Here is a 20,871-nt window from a genome sequence, read left to right on the forward strand (position 1 = left end):
CACCACCGCCTCCTCCTCGTCCAGTCCTGGCCTTCACCCGAAAGCCCCTATGGCTGACCCTTGCTACTGGTGGTTGGGAATTCTAGTCTTTGTCCTCCTTCCAGCTGATTCATTACACCCTGTGGTTTGGGAGGGCTTTTCAGAGCAAGCTTACAAAGTGGGCAGAATTCCAGCCTTTGGCTGAATGGATGGGGACAGCGAGAAAATTAGGGCCATGAGGAACTGCTAAATCTAATGTTGTTCCTCCCTTAATATATTGAAAGGGAAAATAATTATTTTCCTATTCCAGAGGAATCCCTGAAGTTTGGGAAAGTGGCACTTGTAACCTGCCTCCAGGAAACAAAATCATAATATTGTTCTCAGAGCCCTTCCCTCTATCCTCTGATGACTTTATGAACCGTTCTCTGTATTTCCCATTTTCCTTCTCCTTACAAAGCTCGATATTGGGCGTTAAGCAGGAGAGGAGAGAAAGCCCTTTCTGTTCAGGGTGGTCCTTTCTTCTTCTTCATCGAAAAAAAAAAGGAGGGGGTAGGCCCTGAGGGGATTGGGGAGAAGGGAAGCAGCTGGCTTGGTTGGGGGCAGAGCAACTGCTAATGGGTTCAGAGCGGCTGGCGCCCACGGAGTCAGCCTGAAAGCCTGTTGTGTGCCACACTTTGCCATCCACAGAGGGGACCGTCCCACTCTTCACGAGCGTGTGCCATATGCTTCATCCCCTTATGAGATAGGCAAACAGAAGTAATGAAATTTAAGAAAGGAGGTGTCTCCATCAAGTGTGGGGGCACCAGGATGAAGAGACAGGTGGACAGGAAAGGATCTAGCTGTGTTAAAGTACCCGACACAGGCCATAGGATGAGCAGGGCCTGTGGAAGCTGCTTACATTCCTTGGATGTTTTCTGATTTCATTGTTTTCTCATATTTTCTTTCTTTTCCTTTTCCTTTTAAGTAAGCAATTAGTTCTGTTCTTTTTGGCCAGTGGTTGCCTAAGGCTGACAAGACACCCACTGGTTTCATTCCACTGTTTTTGTTTTTCAAGATAGTCTTTCAAGCCACTCAGAATTTCTGTTTTTAGTTCTTTGCTTGTGGCCTAGCTGCCTGGAGGGTGTTCACACCAGCCTCTCGGGACCCTGTTCCAAATTCAGTGACCCCTGCTAGCTGCAGAGGAACACTCAGTGTTCTCTAAGAAGACACTTTGGCTTTCCTCTGTAGTGACAATGACATAGGAAGCACCCCCTTAGTAGGGAGATGGCATGTTTCCTACATTCTCAGGTGCTTTGATCATAGACAGTTTTAAGAATGATCAGAGCCCAGCCTTTAAGAACTGAGGCAAAAACTCATAGGGTGAGCAGGTATCTAAAGCTGCAGCATTGAATATGGTAGCCATGAGCCATGTGCGGCAATTTTATTTTAATTAATTAAAATGACTGCAGTCAAAACTTCAGTTCTGCTGTCCCACCAGCCACATTCCAACGGCACAATAGCTACACTGTATTGGTCAGTGTATAGACAGGGCATGTCACTGTATACACGGCATCATCACAGAGTGTTGTATCGAACAACACCACTCTGGTGCTTTGGTCATCAACATGAGAGCAACCTCCAGGGACCCTTGCTGATGCTTTAGTTCCCTGGTTTTGGTGTGAACCGAGAAGCAAGTAATGGAGGGATGTGTCTTCTCTGAGATCTCTTGATGGGAGTGTTCAGTGGCTGGTATCTTTATAGCTGTTTTATTCTCCCTCACTGGATAACTACAGTAAAGTAAGCAAGTAACATGGCATTAGATGGTGTAGGAACTATTGTGACTAATCAAAAAGAGCATTGTAAGTAAATATTAATACTAAGTAAGGTCAATAATCATCATCATTGTGATTGCTGTAGTCATTATTATTGTCAGGAACGACACAAGATGAGATAAAGGGTACTAGGCCAGGTCAGCTTCAGAACCCTCCAGTGTGTGTTCCCCCTATATGTGTACTCTTTGATTCGTGGGCTGGCCTTGTGAAGTCTGATTACAGTATTACTTCAATGACTTTAAATCATGAAAGTGATAGATAGAAAGAAAACAAGCGAACCTGATATCGAGCAGAGGTTTGACTGCCTAGCCACAGCCTATAGGATTGAGGGAACAGAACCTTTACTCTAGGCTCAAAAACAAGCTCAAGTGGGAGTAAGTCGAGAATCTTAATGTTATGAAAGATCCAAATTTTACAAACGGTGACTGGCTATTCCTTCAAATTTAAGTGGTAAGATTGTTAACACCTCATTGGGGCTATTTTGATGCAGATTGGGCCACTGAATGAATTCCGTTCGAGTGGGAGACCAGAGCCTTGATTCACTGGAGGCACACACAAGAAAATTAAGTGAAGCGTGGGTGGGTATGGTGAGTGGATGGTTGCCGAGAAATCAGAGGAAATAATTGATAAGTGAATTTACTCATAATGGGCTTGATTTTTTGACAGTGAGCAAGTGGTGACTGAATTGAAAAGCAACTCTGAGTTCAAAAGATCGGGTGGGACCAATGGCAGCACACAATTCATTGAATTGCTGTTAGATTGAACTGTCTTCAGAAAGAGGTTACTGTGACTTGGCTGGGGCACAGACACTGCAAATCCAGAGACAGAACTTCCTGGGCTCTGGACCATGATAGATAATTAAAGATCAGGAGCAGCTTGGCTAAAAGAAAGCCAATAGTCAAGGAATAATTTCAACTGGAAAAGAAAAGGGTAGAAGCCCTTCTTTAAGGAAGGTAGAAAAATGTCCCTGGCTTTGTAGGAAAAAATAACAGCAGGAAGAAGCTTTCTTTACCCTTTTTTTTTCCTGCAAATCATGATTGGTTGAGTCCCCCAGCAGTGTGTGGATTGATAACGAAGGGGCAGAACGACAAGACTGCCTCAATGGCAAAACCTTCATGAAAGCCGACATAGCAAAAGACAGCTCTGGGTAGATTCCTGCAAGGACTAGGACTGAAACCTTCACTGTCCACAAAACGGTCTGTTGTAAACCTTGAGAACATCTTGCTAAGTTTATCCAAAGTCAGTGTTTCCCTTAACTGGTTGCTAATTTGAGGACCTTAGCAGAGATAGGCTGACCTTGGAAGGCCAGCTGAGGGCTGACTCATGTTTTAAGCATGGACTATGCGAAGAGACTACATCTCCTGCAGCACTAAATATTCTTTCAGATGGTCGTTCTAGTAGGAGGGCAAGATGCTAGCCAGGAGATGTACGTGTTGGACAGATGGTGTGTTTGGCTTTGTGATAGCCAGGAGGATCAAGCTGGTGATTTATTTCAGGGTTTGGTGAGGTGTAGACACAACTGATTCCATTGCTGTTGGGCCAGTTGCAGTCACATGTTCACATGACACTTAAGCAGCTGAAGCCAGATGCGGCCGTAAATCGCCAGGTGAAATATCAAGAGACCTTTCCAGAGACAGCAGCAGGTTAAAATGCTGAATGGCCCTGTCCTCTGTGCTTCCTCTTCACCCTTTTGAACTCCCGTTGTTCATTCCCAGGCGATTGTTTTCCCTGTGTCATTGGCAACAACACATATTTTGGGTCAAGGACCCAGCAAAATGCCTCCCAAATATGTCAGGTCCAGGAGGAGAGGGATTGTATCTCTGGGACATTATTTCTTCATTCTCTTTCAGCAATCGAACATATTTCCTTTCCATTGTCTTTTTCTTGGAAGCTGTCCATTGCTGGCGTCATAGCCATCAGCTACAAGAACAAGAAGGCAGCTTCCAACAGGCAGGGCTGGTTCTTAGCTGGTCAGTCGTCATGTTCAGGCAACCTCTTGACAATCCAAAGGGCTTTACCTCAAGCTTCAAGTAAATAAAAAAGTAGCCCCCCGCCCCCACCATACGAGCTTTATTCACTGTCAAGTAATCAGTAGCCACTGTATACTTAGAACACCTTCTGTGTCTGACAGTGGTGGGCCATAAAGCGGGAGATTCCAGAAGAACAAACTTCAGTTGCAGCCCGTGTTTGATCTCAGTATCTATGTGTGGGTGCCATGACTTAAAAGAGCTGAAGCATTTATAGTAGCTTGGAAGAAGGGTCAGTGGAAAACCAACACTGCCCTAGGAAGTAGACATTTGAACCATGCCCTAGAAAATAGACATTTGAACCATGCCCTAGGAAGTAGACATTTGAAGGGGCAAGGGTTCCTAGAGAAGCAAAGACTACAAGTTTTAATTCTTCACAAGTGAAAATGTCTCTTAAGTCGGAGAACAGAAATTGGCTGTGCTCCATCAGGGGTAGAAGGAGGAAATGTCTCTAAATGACAGCAGGAAAACTTTAAACTGAATTTAAGAAGTTCCTGATGGTTAGGGTTGTAACCTAGAAAACACACTACAGACGTGGCCTATGGAAACTCCTTCTCTGGAGAATTTAAAGTAAAGGGTGGACAGCTGTTCTCAGATGCTTTTGGCATGGTTCCTCTGGGAGTCAGGACTGGCCTGCCCTAAGGTCACTTGAGGTCCCACTCTTGTTCCAGGATCATGTAGTATTTTATTTCATCTACTGTGATGAACACAAAAGACCTGTAGTGAACCTTGCAGGATGGAAAACTTGGGGCCGGCTGGTTTTTGGAGAAAGAGCAGATAGGGGGAACCAGTCTTATTCCAGAGAACATCTTTACTGCCCTCATGCCAAACATACTTCTTTTTGAGTCTTGGATTGGCCTTCCTGGGTTATTGGCAGTCTTTCTATCCTTTTTCTTTCCAAGTAAAATAAAGGCAAGCATAGGAGGCAGTGTGTAGAGTGATATTAATAGTAATAACTTTTCCTGAGCTCTTACTGTGTCCTTGTTACTGTGCAAAATACTTTACATGGCTCATTCCATTTACTCTTCCCCCAACTCTATGCAGTAACACTGTCTTTGAATCCATTTTGCAGATAGAAAGACTGAGGCTTTAAAAGCTTAGTGAGTTAGGCTGGGAGTCCAACCCAGATGAGAAGCTATGCTCTGGCAGGTTTACTCAGTCCAATCAGGATTCAAATCCTACATCACTTCAATTCTCTGAGCCTCAGTTTCTTTTTGGTGAAAATAGAGAAGATGGTGTTTATTTTGCAGGACTAGATTTCACAGGGAAGGTGACATCAGAGGAGGCAGGTAAAGCCTCCCATGCGATCGCACACAGGCAGCAGGTGTTCAATGTGTTCATTCCTTTCCCCCTGCTCTTCTTCTCCCTTCCTTGGGCTTTTCCTGGTCTGAGTCATTCCTTCATGATGTCCCTGGTTCTAATCAGGCCTCTCTCAGTGACAGGCGCTTTGCAGCTCAGCATCTCTCTGACTGATGTCTACTGCTAATTCCTTAAATTTACATATCATCTTTCTTCCCTGGAGCTCATAGCACTTAACAGACAAGTGGGGCACAAATGATTTAACGAAGTAAAATCCAGAGGCCTGCTCGTCTGGAGATTCTGCAAACTAGTGGATTAGCTCAGATGTCAGCACTGAATTATGATCCTTCAGCTGCTCGTGCTAAGCATGCCACTAGCATTAACTCCCCGGTCTTGCAATGGTCCCTTAAATCATGCATAGAGATTGTCATTTTATCGTGAGAGGGAGAGGAGAGGGGAGGGGGCTACCTGGGGGGCAGTCACTGGAAGGGGCAGACTGTGAAACCTTTGGCCTGGCTGTGCCTGGAGTTTTAGTAACAGGATGGGTAAATAGAACAGACCCAGATACAATCCACTCAGCCCAGTTCTTCACACCTCCACACACATCTTACTTACCAAATTCTAACCATGATGCCATGATTTCCCTGCCGCTTAAGAATGTAAATTCACACAAGTGATAGTATTTCTGCCAAACAATTTTCAGGCAGCAAGTGGGTCTTATTTGCGAAACTGTGAAGGAAGAAGGCTGAATAATAAATCTCTAAAATCTGGTTTCCTTTATATATGAGCTGGCAACAGTAAGGGCTTGGAAATTACCGGGAGCGTGGGAGCATTTGAAGGGTTCTCACTGGTGTCTCGGTACACTAGGTGCTTCTACAAGCCACCTTGCCATTACTGGTGCACCTCACCTTTGAAAGGTTCTGTTGGCTTGGGAGGGTAGAGGGAGTTGTGAAGGGATTATATCGAAGGGATTATGAGAAGCTAGCTGATTCTCCTGTCCTCATTTCCAATGTATAGCCTCATATCATTCTTAACCATGTATTTATCATTCTCCATTCATCCATTCATTCATAGAAACAAAATTTTCTTGAGGAGTGGCATATATATAGCACTGTCTAGGGGTAGAGAGAAGAAGCAGTGTTAAACCTTATTATTTGTAAGACCAGCATTTACAATATAACTGGGGTAATAAGACACACCAAAAAACCAGTTAAATTATAACGCCAGGCAGTGAGTGATTACCTGCTGAAATCCATGGAAAATGGCCTGAAATCCTTTTAAAAACAAGGTAAAATCAGCAGTACAGTCAGTAAATGCTAGAGTTGTTGAGAAAAGAAGGGGATTAATGTTGCGTGTGCCAGAATCGTTAGGAGAAGAACTAGCCAAAGAGACGGGGTAGGTGGAGTGGTTCGAGGAGTGGAGAATTACAGCTAAGAGGAGAAAAAGCAGCAATGGACCCAGTGGGGAAGCCAGTTTGCCTCAAACAGAGTGTGATTGATTGCAAGGACTTGGGGCAAGCTACCTGCAGAGCAGCTGAAATAAAGAACTTATTGCATGAAGGTGGAAAACCTGCAGTCAGGTCTGGGCTCTGCCATTGCAGTCGCCTCTCTACCTTGGACAAATCACTTTAACCTTTCTGATCCTGTTTCTTCATCAGGTGCAAAGTAAGGGTAGTAAGTCCTAGCTCACAATAATATAGAAAGGATGAAATGAAATATTGCATGTAAATGTGCTTGTAACCTGTAAAGCATTATGCAAGAATGAGCTTTAATTATTATCATTAACAGCAGTAATAGTAAGATCTGATAGGGGAAGCACAGGTTTAAAAGATCTTTGAGGGTCTGATATGGCATTGGTGTATCCACCCTCAGCAGACACCATTATTAATTCTCTTCTGTAGACAGCTGCCTTTTAGTTATCTGTGCTGATTTTGGCCTCGCAGAGGTCACACCTTGTGGGGTATGTAGACAGACATGGCTTTGGATGGTTGAGGAGGCACAAACTGGAATCCCACATACGCATACTAAACTGGTCTCATTTGACTTCAGGGGAGCATAGCTTCTGAAGCACTAATCCCAGATAGTCTAACAGGAAGGGGCTTAGGGGAGCAGGGAGGTAGGTGAGGCAGCTGGGGAGCCGAGAAGGGAAGAGCTGTTTCTGGGCCACTGATGGGAGGTCCAGCACAGGCTCAGCGCTCACCTAGACAGGTGAGGTCAGCAAGATTAATAATAGCAAAGCAGTGGTCCAGGGACTATTTCATTGATTCTAGGCTCTAGAATCCTAGCCCATCTACTGTGACAAGTCCAGGATGTTCACGTTCCCTGTGGTGTAAGAAAGCTCTGTGCACCTGTCCCAGGTTAACATGACCTCACACTAACATGATCCTAAGGCATCTGACATGCCCATGTTACATGCTGCACATGTGGTAGAAAAGTGGCCCTGACATCTTGCAGAAGTATTCAGCCTCAGATGCCCCTATGTTTCAGGGCCAAAAAGAGGTAGTGAGATTTCCTCACCAAATGCCACCTTGTTCTCTGTACAAGTGGCCAGAACGGTCCTGTACAAGTTGGATTTGAAGGTGCAGGTCACACCTGTGTTCTGTAAGGCATGTAGTCTGCCAACAACAACAAGAACTCGGTCTTCCACATGAGTGTCTGATGAATTTGAAACCAATCAGCCAAAAGGCCATTCTCTAAACATTTGGATTGGTAAACCCTTAATTTCCCAGAACACATATATTCTCTGCTAAACACACAGCCTTTGTTAATAATAATGACAGCACCTTTATCATTGGAGCCATATGTGCCTGGCTGTCTGAGAAAGGCCAAGTTCAAGCCTCCCTGAATCACCCCTTTCAGCTCCCACCCTCTGTTCTGCTTGAAGGTGACACTGGGCTTCCGAGTCACAATCACTAGAGCCCGAGCATCATCTAGGAGCACTGACGGAGACAGAAGGTTTTACATGTCAGCCATTTGGACAGTACCCAGCCAAGATGGCCAGGGCTGGAAGCATCAACCACCTGGTCATAGTCACCCTCCAATCTAGCAGCCACCTCACCCCCTATAATCTGTTCCCTTGTAATTCAGTCCATCAGATTGCACTGGCCCTTTGGGTGAGTTAATGATGAATAAGATGTGGGTTTGGCCTTGCAGAATCTAGAGGGAGAAGAAGGGCACACGCACGACTAGCCAAGACGTAAGGCGGCCGCGCTGGGTGCTCCACGTGAAAGAGATGGAAAGGAAATGATACCTGGAAATAGGCAGGAGGGGCCGATTTGACTTAGAGACTCAAGAAAGGGCTTTAAGAAGACACAGCATTTGAATCAAGGCTCTGCAGGAACCTTAAGAAAGGGTCACAGAGCCTGGAGAACAAGGACATGAATAAACCAAAGACACCGAAACTCAGTCCCAACTTTCCCCTGGAGAGGCCACAGCAGCACACTGGTGTCTCTCCCAAGTGTTTATCAAGAACCTCTGTTTGGGTTTGTTTCCGCCAGATGACAGGAATTTCTTGCGGCTGCAGAGTGACAGCCGGAGAGAGGGCCAGTATGCGCGGCTCATCAGCCCGCCGGTCCACCTGCCCCGAAGCCCGGTGTGCATGGAGTTCCAGTACCAGGCCACGGGCGGCCGCGGGGTGGCGCTGCAGGTGGTGCGGGAAGCCAGCCAGGAGAGCAAGCTGCTGTGGGTCATCCGCGAGGACCAGGGCGGCGAGTGGAAGCACGGGCGGATCATCCTGCCCAGCTACGACATGGAGTACCAGGTGGGGTGAGCAAAAAGGGAATCTTGTGATCCGTATTTCAATATTTCAAAGAGCCGAGCCCATTCATCATTAGGGAACGTGGTTAAGCGCTACTGTTTTCATTGTGTTTCTCACGTTACCATGGCAACTGAATGACACTCTTATTTGTTATTCAGAATATGCCTATCTCTACACGCAGACTTGGTTCTTTGTTCCTCCTGTTGCCTTTTATATTGCTGAAATCTCCAACAAATGTTTCTCCTCTCCATTTTATTTTAGATTGCAATCAGGTAAGCTGACAAAGGGACACAGAAGCCAGGGAAATAAACACAAACAAACACTCCACACACAAGAAAAGAGGTCTGTGGAGCCCCTTCAGATCTGGGGAGGAAATAGGATAATCTCCCAGACCTGTCCCAGGGAGTGTGAACACAGGAAGGGGAACGGGTGCTGTTCGTGCTCAGTGGCCAGCAGATGTGAGAGGCTCCTGAGTGAGTGCTCTCTCTCTCTCACCAGCTCCCGGGATGGAGTTCTGTTATCTCTGCCCCACAGAGCAGGAGACTGAGGCACAGATGGGTATGTTCAGCCGTGGTTGCAACTTGGGTAGGAGTAGACACACTGTGGAAGAGGTGACTGAGAACCAGCCAAAGCATTAACCTTCTCCTCCCCAGACGAGGAGCAGCAACAGATGGCTGGTGCCGCAGCCAACTGCTCACCCAGCTTGCCAGAGGACATGTGCTAGTTTGCAGAGAGGAACCTGGGGAGGGCGAGCATGAGGAATGATTGAAGACCATAGAGCCCAGGGGCTTCTGTGTACAGCCTGCAGTCCCTGCCCCTTGAGGTTGCAAGGCATCCTGAGACCCTCTCCACCCCCATCTGGGTCCCCACTTACTTGCCTGAGAGCATTGTATTGTAACTACCTGTTTGCATTTGTGTCTCAGCCACTAGATGGGTGAGCTTCTCTGAACAGAGATCTTGTCTTAATAGGCTTTGTCACTATCCTTGTGTCCAGCGCATAGTGGGTGCTCAATAAACGGCTGGTGTAAAAACAAATTCTTTCCTCCGAGTTGTAATAATGAAGCCCTAAGGCAATTTATAATAAGAAGCACAAATCCAAACCTATGTGCTGTATTTCTCACATTACCCCCACCCACTCGTATCTTCTGAGTTTTCAAATACCTGGATTGGGCATTTGAAAGATTTATGAGACAGGAACCTTGAAAATAGTGAGGGAAGTTTCAACCCCCCTTTCAATATTCTCTGATTATGGCCCTTTTAATCAATACATTCTAGTTACTGGACAACAATATCCACCACCTTGTTATATTTTCTTACCCCCTTAAATATGCATTTGATTTGAACAAACTCATTTTAAATTAAGATTTCAAGAGCTGTAGCCATGTGGTCAACAGATGTGTACCAGGTGCAATCACACACACACACACACACACACACACACACGCTTTAAGCTGCAGCTAACAGAAACTTGGAAATCTTTGCACTGTTTGGACTAAGAGACTCAGTTAACCATGGCTCGTATTCTTCCGGCTTCTAGATTGTGTTCGAGGGAGTGATAGGGAAAGGACGTTCGGGAGAGATTGCCATTGATGACATTCGGATAAGCACTGATGTCCCACTGGAGAACTGCATGGGTATGTGAATATCTGTCTCTTCGTGGCTCTTTCAAATAAGGCACCAAGGGCTGGGATAAGCAAGAGGAGGCAGGACACCATTTTCCAATGCAGTTGTTACCCAGTGGGTGGGGCAGCAACAGTCTCTGCAGGAGGTAAGGTGTGGGTGTAGTTGTGTCTTATGCTGGGTTCAGGGTGGGAGGTGGTGTGAGTGAGGGGAAGGTTTAGATCCCTGTTCCCAATCAGAAATAGACATGCACTAAGTACATGGAGGTTCAGGGTGCCAAGACCCCATCAGCAAACCCCAGCTTTTCGCAAAGAAAATGCTAGAGGACGAAAGCAAATGCCAGTCAAAATTATATGCTGGAAAGGTTTGATGGATTTAATGGAAGCCTTTACCGGTGAGCAAAAATAGTACATATGTTATGTAAGAGTGATAACACAATTACCTGAGTAGCTCTTTTACATGAATGAATTGCAGAACAAACTGTGGCATTTGAAGTAAGATTTCAGATTTTTCTTTAAAAAGAATGCCTCTAATGCCCAAGATTCCAAAGTCGTTGTAGGATTAGATATTTCAGGCCAGGTGACTGGCACGAGAAGGATATCATAACCATCATCTTGGTCAAAAGCACCTGCGCAGGCAGTCCACCTGAGATGTACACATTTTCTTCAGGGTCTCCTGCTGCAGATGAGGTTACCCTGACTGTGTCCCTTCAGAGCTGTGGACATTCCCCAAACCAAGAGGGGAACCCTGAGAAGGCGTGGGGGCTGCTTTCAGTCAGCAGAGTGGCTGCAGTAACTCACCAACTGCCTTTCTTGGCACACGAGCCCGGGCATGTGTGTGCTTGATGATGTCAGAAGCACCTGGGACCACCCCAGTCCCTCCGGGCAACTCTCAGGCCCCGGGCATCTAAAAGTAATCCAGGCTCTGAGAAAGCAATCAGCAGTAAGTGACTGATTACAATGCTTTTGGGACCCATTTCTCTCTGAAGGACTTTTTGTTTCAAAGCAACTTTGAGAATCCCACCCTGCCCCCCCCCCCCCACCCCATGGTGATGATGTGTTAGAGCCAGCCTAGAACATGTGGAAGATGTGGGGCACTCTCCACGGAGTGGTACAAAAAAACCTAGTGCAGTCATCTTTATAATATTCATCCAATTATTCACCCTAAATTCACCCAGTTATTTCTTCCCTTTAACTAAGTCCAATTTTTGGTTTGTTTTTTTCAGAACCCATCTCAGCTTTTGCAGGTGAGAATTTTAAAGGTAAAAAAAAAAATTTATTTTTTTGCATGCTTTTTCCTTCCCCCATGTGGTGTGAATTTGGTGGGGGGAGTCAACCTCCAAATTTGTCAAATCTCGCAGGAGAAAAGAGACGCCACACCTTCCTGCCACTAGATGGCACTAGCAACACCTGTAGACGCGGGAAAGGGGATTGAGATCCTCACTGTCTCTTGTTTAATTAAAGTTTAGAAACCTATTAATAGAGACAAATCGGTTGCAGATAAACCTTTCAGCCTTGCATTGTCCAACAGGGAGCAATGAGGCTGAAAATGCAGGAGTGGTGAGAAAGCAGACACTGTGGGAAGACTGAACCAAAAAAAGAAAAAAATTCAGTATAAATTAAAAGTGAAATGAGGTGGCAATGATTTATCTTAGCCTGAAGATGGTTTCTTTCCAGTTCCAGGGTACCAAGGCATCAGTCTCAGTTAACCCTCAGTGAGGCACGGTGGCAGGCCGCTTGTGAGGGAAGGAAGTTAGGAAAGAGACACGGAAGTGGTAGCCTCAGGAGGAAGAATTGCCAGATTTAGGACCTGATGTCCAGCCAAGGGAATAAGGAGGTGCATTCGATGACTGGAGCTAGAGCACTTTAAATGCAGGACTGAAAATCGGAAAGGATGTGTTCTCCCCCAAGAAAGCAAAGAGAGAGCAGAGCAAAGTGAGAAGAATTGGGGATGCTTGCCTTATCCAGGTTAAAAAAAAAAAAGGCCTCTAGCCTTGGGTGATGCAATGTCGTTTGTGCTGTTACAATGCAGCAGATTTTACATTTTTCCCTCTTTGCAGTCCTATTAGCTGACACTGCTGAAGTTCCCACACTGGTTTCTAATGCCAAACATTTAGGAGCCACTCTAAATGCATCACTGCAGTTGGCTTGAGTGTAAAAGCACACACAGAAACACCCTCACTGAATGATGGGGGTTCTTCATGACCTGTTTGATGCCAGCAATTGTGAGGATTGCTGTGCCCTCTTTGTACTGGCTGGGCTCACCCCCACAAGTGGCAGCATTGCAGAGATAAGGGCAGCCATTTTTATATCTGACGTCTAGACTAGTTATCTTCACTCTCATTAATCTGTCCAGCTCTGGGCTAGAAAGAGATGAATTCCTGGTTTGCCACCTAGATGTGCTCCCTGACTCCAAATCATCTCACCCAGTTTGCCACTCATCAGCTCTAAGACAGCCAGTGAGGAACAAAGCTGCAGACGACAGGGGAATGACAGACCGACATAGAATATATTTCCTTTCTTACCCTTCCTCGCGTCTCAACCCCACGCCCACTCCCTGTCCCACAGTTGTAAAAGTATTAAGAGTATTCATGTGCATACACTGGTGCTCTCTAGGGGTGAGGTTTATGTTAATGTAAATCCAAAGTACTGGAAGGAAAGCTGAGAGCCAAACTGAACGACTTGGATTACAGTCGAATTCGAGTTCTAACCTTCAGGACCCAAGGTAATGCTTATGTTGGTGAAGTGAAACGTGGATGTTGTTTCACCTGACTCTCTTTGGGTTGTGGAGACTCACAGCTCCCAGAAAGGCTGGGTAAAGACGTGCCAGTAGCTGCTGCAGACACTGTTTTGTGTGCACACCGTGTCAGGCCATGACTGACAAGTACAGTGGCTAAGTGCTAAGTGCTTCACTTCTGTAAGAGAATAAGCAGACCAGGGCACGTGCACTCTCCTTGAAACTGTGCTTACCATGAGACTTCACAGGCCAGTCATGCTCTCTTGTAAAAAATATACACATAAAATCTCATCTGAGCGGCAGGGCTCATTTAGCCAAAATAAACACAGGGCTTAGTAACTTGAAGGTAAGAATTTCCAGGGTGCTCCTGGTGGGCCGCTTTGAGGCTAAGCAAAGGCAGTGCACAAGTTGCATGGATTGAGCCATGGCTTTCGTCCTGGAGGATGGCAAGCATCTTTGGGAAGAAGAAACCAAGGCTTGGGGAGCAGAGACTTCGCCAATGGACACAGTAAAGAGCAGAATCTGAACTGGGAATGGAGAATTTCATTCACCTTGGCACATTTTACACGGAGATCTGAATTGGTAACCAGATTAATCTAGTGCCATGGGTATCTCCTTTCTGGCTGAGCCCTGTTTGACCACAGCATGCAACTCTGTGCCAGCAAACTTTTCTGTTTGAGAGAGGAGGGGACTGTGTGTTCCATCTAACCTAGTGACTCATATACTATTCCTCTTATGGTCAGGACAGCAGGAGTCCTCTCTTGATCAGGGCGTAAAATCAGCCTTTTCCCTCAAAAAATGGAAACAGATATATCAGGTTTGGGCAGGCAAGGTATGGAAAGTTGATGTTGAAACACTACCAACCATAGCATTTACATTGTTAGTACGTTTTTCAAATTGGAGTGTTTTTCTTTTCCTTTATAAATTAATCATGCAACAGAAGTAATCTCATTCTTTAGGAGCAATCAATGTATAGGAAAATCTTTAGGGAAATACAGTAAAAGTGGCCTTTGGACCTGCGGTTATTAGATGGTCTCGATCTTTTGTATTTTGAAGTATCTTTCATTTTCCGCCTCTTACTGATTTCTTGCCATGCAATAATTTTTTAAATTTAAATCATCCTGTGTTTTCTGCTGTGTGTGTGTATATATATACACACATATATATATATACATACACACACACACATACACACATTGTGTACCAGGATGTGAGTCAGTAATGAAGAAAAAGCTTGGAAGAAAAAGAGATCTGTGTTGAGAAGACAGAAAGAGAAGACAGAATGAATAAACTGTGTTGTCATGTGATTTTTTAAAAAGACCCTTTTTTGTGGTTGTTATGAGTCACATTTTAAACAATGTAGCCTGGGTGTGCATTCTTTTCTTTTTTAAAGCAGTGGCTATAAACATGGTGCCGTCATGTATCTTTTTCTAGGATTTGAGCTTCAACAAATGAAAAACCGTGTGTATAGAGGGGGAAAAAAGAACCGAAAAGTGGTGTAATTAAGGTGATGGATATTTCCTCTTACCCAATACTTTCTTTTTTCAATAAAAGAAAAAAGAACAATAAAGAAGCCAGTAAAAATATATAAAGCCCATAATCAGAGTTCTGGGGTTGTTGACCAGGTGGTTATTTTTAGCAGCTCACCTTGGAGGCAAGAGTTTTTGTTCATGTTAGAGGCTGTGCGATCTGAGCAAAGCAGGGGCAGAGAAACGATCTGATGCCCTACCTGTGAGAGACTCATGGAAATCCCAGCTGGGTGCACCTGTGGAAGGTGGTTGTCAGAGGGAAGGATTCAGAATGACTGTCTTACGATAGTGGATGCTAAAAGGAACATCAGTGTCTCCTGTTTCGGCTGGGAATGTGGGGTTTATGACTCACACCATTCCTGAGGTCCAGGGCCCCATTTCTTGGGTCTCCCTAGGTGCCTTTCTGCAGTCCTCCACAGTTCTCATCCAGACAAAACCAGGAGAAAGTGCACATCCACAGCTGTCTCTTGGGCATAGAGGGGAGCAGTATTAAGAGAGGCCCATTTTGGAGTAATGCTGGCAGGCATTTGACTCTATTCCTCAGGCTTTAAGTTCTGTTTCTTTGGTGCCAACTGGCCGATCTCTGCATTTTGCACCGTCATCTCTCCTTCCCCATTCCCACCCTCACCCTCTATTGCCTGCCTCCCAAAGCTTTGTCTGCCAGGGTAAGGTCCCCCATCCCAGGGCCTGGCCTCATATTCCCTTTCTCCCTGGACTCCCTTCCTCCCATGCCTCCTTCTCCTAGAAGCACTTCTGAGATGCAGAGAGGGTTAAATGGTTTGCACATAACCGTCTGATGAAAAGCAGAGAAGTGTTCCTAACCCCTGCCAGGGTTCCAGATAGGCAGCTGTAGTGTGTGAATCCTCCTCCTTGCCCCCACCCCCTTATGTCTCCAGCTGCCAGATTAAGGCTAGGTGTTGCGGAACAAGAAAGCATGGAGATCAGATGTGTGAGGCGGGTAACTGCTTGGTGGTCATCCTTCCCCGGGGGACACGGAGGTGTTCTTTGTGAGGTTCGCTGGAGCATGCTGCCTCTCCTGCTACAGAGGCCTGACACGTCCCCTCTCCATCAGTTTACCACTCATGTAAACAGCTGTCAAGGCCAGCTTATCTAGGGGTGGAAGAAAATGTTTTTCACCAACGTTTCCCTCCAAGAACACAGGGACAAGACTCAGTTTACAGAAAGTAGCATCAGTGCCACCAAAGAGTGTAAAGCGTCCGAGACTTCAGCCAGTCAGAGATCTGAATTCGGAGGCATTTAAAAATGCCTCTAGATGTGGGAGCAATCCACATGGTTTCTGCCAACTCACTGAAAACAGCCCGGCGCCTCCCGCCACACCATGCTTATAGGCAGATGGAAAGAGTCAGTTCTCAGGGATGCCTTTGTTCTTGTGCGTCTTTTTCCAAACACACCAGAGGGCGTGACCACATTCTTCTACTATCTTCTGTAAACTTATCTAGAGGAGCCAACCTTTTTCTGTTTGTTTAATCTCACAAATTAAATAAACCTTTTATCTGAAATGTTCCTTCACCAGCACTTCATTTTTAACCTGTACAGAAAGGATTGTGCAGACAGGCCAGTCCTGAAACAATTCTGACATGCAGTGAGCCCTTTTTGAAAGAGAGGGAGAGAAGGCTTACCCTTGGTGTCTTTCAAAACACTTCTTTTGGAAACCTGGGTGACTCCCCCAGGTCCAGATGACATTTCATCAATGCAGCTATAGTATATGCTTTCTCATTTCAGTGATTCCGTGAGAAACTGACTTGACTGAGACACGCCAATCCTCAGACAGGTTCAGACAGAAATAGGAGACAGAAAGGAAGAGGACTGTTTCCTCTTCCCTCCCTACTTGGTTAGAGCAAGGAATCTGCAGACTTGTTCTGTAAAAGGCCAGACAGTAAATATCTTGGGTTTTACAAGACATACAGTCTCTGTTGCAAGTACTCAGCTCTGCCATTGTGGCATAAAAGCATCCATAAGCAATATGTAAACAAATGAGGGTGTCTGTGTTCCAACAAAACTTGATTTACACAAACAGGCAGTGGGCTGGATTTGGCCCACAGGCCACAATGAGCTGACCCCTGGGTTAGATCACAGGCGGGGTTTTGTCCACCTGGTTCCAGCCGTGACTCTGCCACTTGCTAGCAGTGTACAGGTCCTCGGAGGACCCTGGGCCATCTCTTGGGTTTCACTGAGTGCTGCTCTGCCTTTCTCCACAATTATCCTCCAAGTGAAACCAGGAGAAAATCACTTGTCCTCTCAAGCTCTCAGGTCTCCCTTTGGAGGGTCATGAGGAATAAACAAAATGGTTCATGTGAAGCCCATCGAAGGAAATGTCCACTCAGGGTAGCCGTTGTTACAGACATGTTTCCCAATTGCATATTAATTCAGTAACCCTATTTGCAGATAGGAATGACAGGAGCACTACCTCATGTGTAATTGTTTTTCTTATTTTCTCCCATGCCTGGTTTCTCAAACTTTAGTGTTTCTCAAAATTCAAATTCTTTGTGTTTGCATTGCTTTTCTCTAGGGGACTCAGAACTTTTACAGATGGGAGCCTGTGCAACCTTGCAAATCACTTGGAGTTGAGTTATTGACTATTTAAATATCTGTTTCTCATTATCTCACACAATGGGAAAACTTTGTAGAGAATTTGGGGTGGGAATTAATGAAAAATAGTTCCGGAATTGAAAGCATTTTCTTTCCAGTTGAAAAAAGACATCGAGTAAGCGGTGGAAATTAGGTCAATCAAAGGGAAACTTCAGGTCAACAGATCAACCAACTCCAGGCAAGGTTGAATTCTCACCTACACTTTCACCCACCTAGCCCAGGCTCCTTTTTTGTCAAGCAATGGCTCGATCACCCCAGATGGCTGAAGGGGCAAGTGAAGCTAAAATTGCACAACTCAACAATTCGGGCATCTGGTGCAGGTGACATCCACCTAAAGTGGGCGCCTTTTTCTAATTTCCCAACGAGGTGCCGTATGAGCTAGCAAAATCCATAGCACTTTCTGAAAATAACTCTCCAGGGAAGTACCAGTAGGTCATCAACATTTTCCAGGGAGTCTGAACACTGGTCCACATATATTCCTCTATGCCATCCATCCATTTATCCATCCACCTATCCATTCATCCGTCCATCTGGCATTCATTGGATTGCTGCTTTTATCTGGGAAGGTGCTTTGGGTGTGAATTCAACCCCTACTGATTTATCATCTTCCTTTTCTCTGGCTGGCAAACCACAGCCTCATTAGCATACAGCCTCAGAGAGGCTAGAACAGAGCCAGATTCTAAACCAGCACACTCCACCTGCCTTTGGAGTTGACTCTCTTTAGCTGGTGAATGTTCTGAGAAACTTTTAAACCCAACTGCAAGTCAACCAAGAGTTGCTTATAGGGGATCAGGAAGGGGTTGCTAGTCGTATCCTCTCTTTTCTAACATTAACGTTATTTCTAACCTTTCAACATTAAAAGCATGAATTCACATAGTACTATTTTTCATTTCTCCAAACAAATGCCCAAAGGAAATGTTTAAGGAGCCAGTATAATGTCCCCCAAATAGATATTTGTCACTGAAGTTTTCTACATGTTGATAATTTCAGGGGAGAGAAGGATAGGTAGAGAAGGGGAAGAGGGTCTTACCTAAAGTGGAATTTGTCTTTCAAGTAGAGCAGGATTCTGAGAGACTACGTCTGTGTCTCTGATTCTAAATATGTAATCCATGTACTAGGATTTCACCTTGCTTAGCAGGTGCCCTTGATTCTCTCCATCGTGCCCTAACACTGTCTCTTATCATAAAAAACACTGTAAGAGGAGCATGAAGACTTCCTCCTTCTCCAGCCTGAGCACTTTAAGCCATGAGTGGTGTATTTTGTGTTGGAAACCAGCATTTTGGCTGAAGGAAAGCAGACTTTTGAACAAAGATGATGTAGTGATGGAGGGAATGTAGGTAGTTGTGACCATGTTCTGCTTGACAAAAATTTGTGCTCCAACCTTTGTGGTCTGGTCAGGTACTTCTTCGGAGGGAAAGCTAATCCCTAGGGATTTATCACCTCCCTTTTCTTGATGGGTGAGCTGCAGCCTCATTAGAGGGCAGCCCTCACTATGGAGCCACATGAAAATCAGAGACAAACCCCAGGATACCCTTTGGGGAGAGGAGGGATGTCTCTGAGGAACTCCGGGGGCATCCCTTAACACTTGAATGTTTCCTGTGCATTTTTGTGAGCTCATGTCGAAAATCCAGCAGCAGGATGGTTGCCAGGCAGCAGATCTTCTTAGTGACCTGAATAATGAGTTGACACCAGTTCACTATGACTTGCAAGCTGGCCATTTCAAGGAGCCATTTCCAGCACCTTGCTTTCTCTTCCTCTCTGATTCTATGCCTAATTTCCACCATGGCCACAAATATGAGAGAGAGAGGCCTTTCTCTGCTATGGTAATGAAACTAATAAAAGACAGAATTAGTTTGGGGACAAAGACAAAGAGGGTAGGCAATGAGGTGGGAGAAGATGAAGATGAAGAAAGGGACATTCAAGGGATCCTGGGATTCTGGGGTCATTTATACCCCAGGGGATGTGGATGTGGCTGTCAAAGTGTGTGCAGAGCAACACATCCTTGTCAAAGCTCTGCCAATGTTGTGGGATTTCTGGTCACCCAAGCGGTACCAATGAACCTGCACTCTAGCAGAAGGGGATTCCAACAGCAGGAGAAAGCAGTGATTAAGAGCTAGGAAGCTGAGCAGGCTTTGGAATATTTTCCAAGAAAAATGTTCTCATTTTTCTATCACTTCTGAGAAGACATTAGAAGGTCTGACCCACCTCTCACCTATTCCCCAAATCAAAGAGAAGAGTTCTGATGTTCAGGCTGCAGGAATTAGAGAACGCCGACTCAGAAATAGGAGTCTTAGCCTCAGTTCAGTGTTTGATTCACCAAGCATTTACTGAGTGCCTTCTTTGTATAAACCCTTAGGTATGGATGACAGCAAATTCCTCGTGATGAGAGTAAGTTCCTCTGCTTAAGGAGCTCTGAATCTCAGGGTGGGTAGTGGAAGGAAGCATGAAAATATAAATGAGCCCCGTCTGCATCTCGAGCAGAGGGGGACCACCAATGCATGAAGGAGCCAGCAGCACTTCCCACCCATGGCTCCCCCTCGTGGGGCACCCCATGAGTAGAGAGGATGCAGCTTTCTGGCTTAACACAAGCAGCTAGGGAGGCATTTTTCATAGGAGAAGCATATATCATTTTTCAGAAGTAAAGATCATGTCTGGTTTTGGCAAGCTCAAAAACTCCTAGTCCCTTTCTGGGCCAGATTCTCATCTGATGTAAATCTTTGGGAGAATCAAGTTGTAACACTGCTTTGCATCGAGTGGGACTCCAGCCAGTCTTTCCCCAGAGTTACCCTGGGCTTAAATCTACTACATAATCTCCATGGCAACCAGCGGCGGCCAGTGAACGTGGTTGCCTTCTAAATACTCTGCCAGCTTCTCTTCCCTGCTCTGTCTTTTCTGTCATTAAGAATTATCTCCCTCCCTCTGTCTCACTCACTCTCGCTCTCACATACCCTCTGTTATTTTGTGCCCACATTTTTTTGTTGCAACTTCCCTTCCAATCTGCTTTTAAAAATCCTCCATCCAATTAAAAAGATGAGGATGCATTAGTCATGACTTAACAGTGGTGATTGACCTGTTTAGGCAAGACCAGGCTAATTTCAATGGGCACAGAAGCCTTGGCAAGCCAAAGTGGAATTTACCTTCAAGTCTAGCCAGCCTAATTAATATATTGTTGCTGAGAATGCTGGCCAGCCAGACCAAATATGGTGTTTCCACCACTCAGGAAATCTGCCTCACTGAATCCCAGAAGTCATGTCAGCATCATTTACTTGTATGTATTTGTGTATGTGTATGTGTGTGTGAGAGAGAGAGAGGGAGATGGAGGGAGAGAGAAGTATAATGCTTCCATATATTATAAAGTAATTGTGGTTAAACAGAAAGAAAAGAGATGTGTAATCCTACCATTCTTGGTTGAATCCCATACTTACTATTTAACTAGCTGTATAACCACTTAATTTAACCTCTCTCCGCCTCTGTTTCCTCATCTGTAAAATGGGTCTGACAGTA

The 20,871-nt window shown here is 45.3% G+C and overlaps 1 protein-coding gene across 7 annotated transcripts in view; it reads left to right on the top strand.

The window, feature by feature from the left end:
* The window catches only part of NRP2 (neuropilin 2), a 115,166-nt gene that overhangs the window by 72,540 nt on the left and 21,755 nt on the right, over window positions 1–20,871 (top strand). For 3 of the 7 annotated variants that reach the window (XM_003907842.5, XM_003907840.5, XM_009182852.4), the window contains exons 13-15: window positions 8,613–8,875; window positions 10,410–10,506; window positions 11,718–11,738. The exons of 1 other annotated variant lie outside the window; for it this stretch is intronic. In XM_003907842.5, coding sequence (XP_003907891.1) covers window positions 8,613–8,875; window positions 10,410–10,506; window positions 11,718–11,738 — 381 coding nt within the window. Of the gene's footprint in view, window positions 1–8,612; window positions 8,876–10,409; window positions 10,507–11,717; window positions 11,754–12,168; window positions 16,282–20,871 lie in introns of those variants that run through there. 3 more of the 7 variants (XM_009182851.4, XM_009182849.4, XM_009182854.4) reach the window with 2 other exon arrangements.

This window comes from Papio anubis, chromosome 10, assembly GCF_008728515.1.
Source record: "Papio anubis isolate 15944 chromosome 10, Panubis1.0, whole genome shotgun sequence".
NCBI lineage: Eukaryota > Metazoa > Chordata > Mammalia > Primates > Cercopithecidae > Papio > Papio anubis.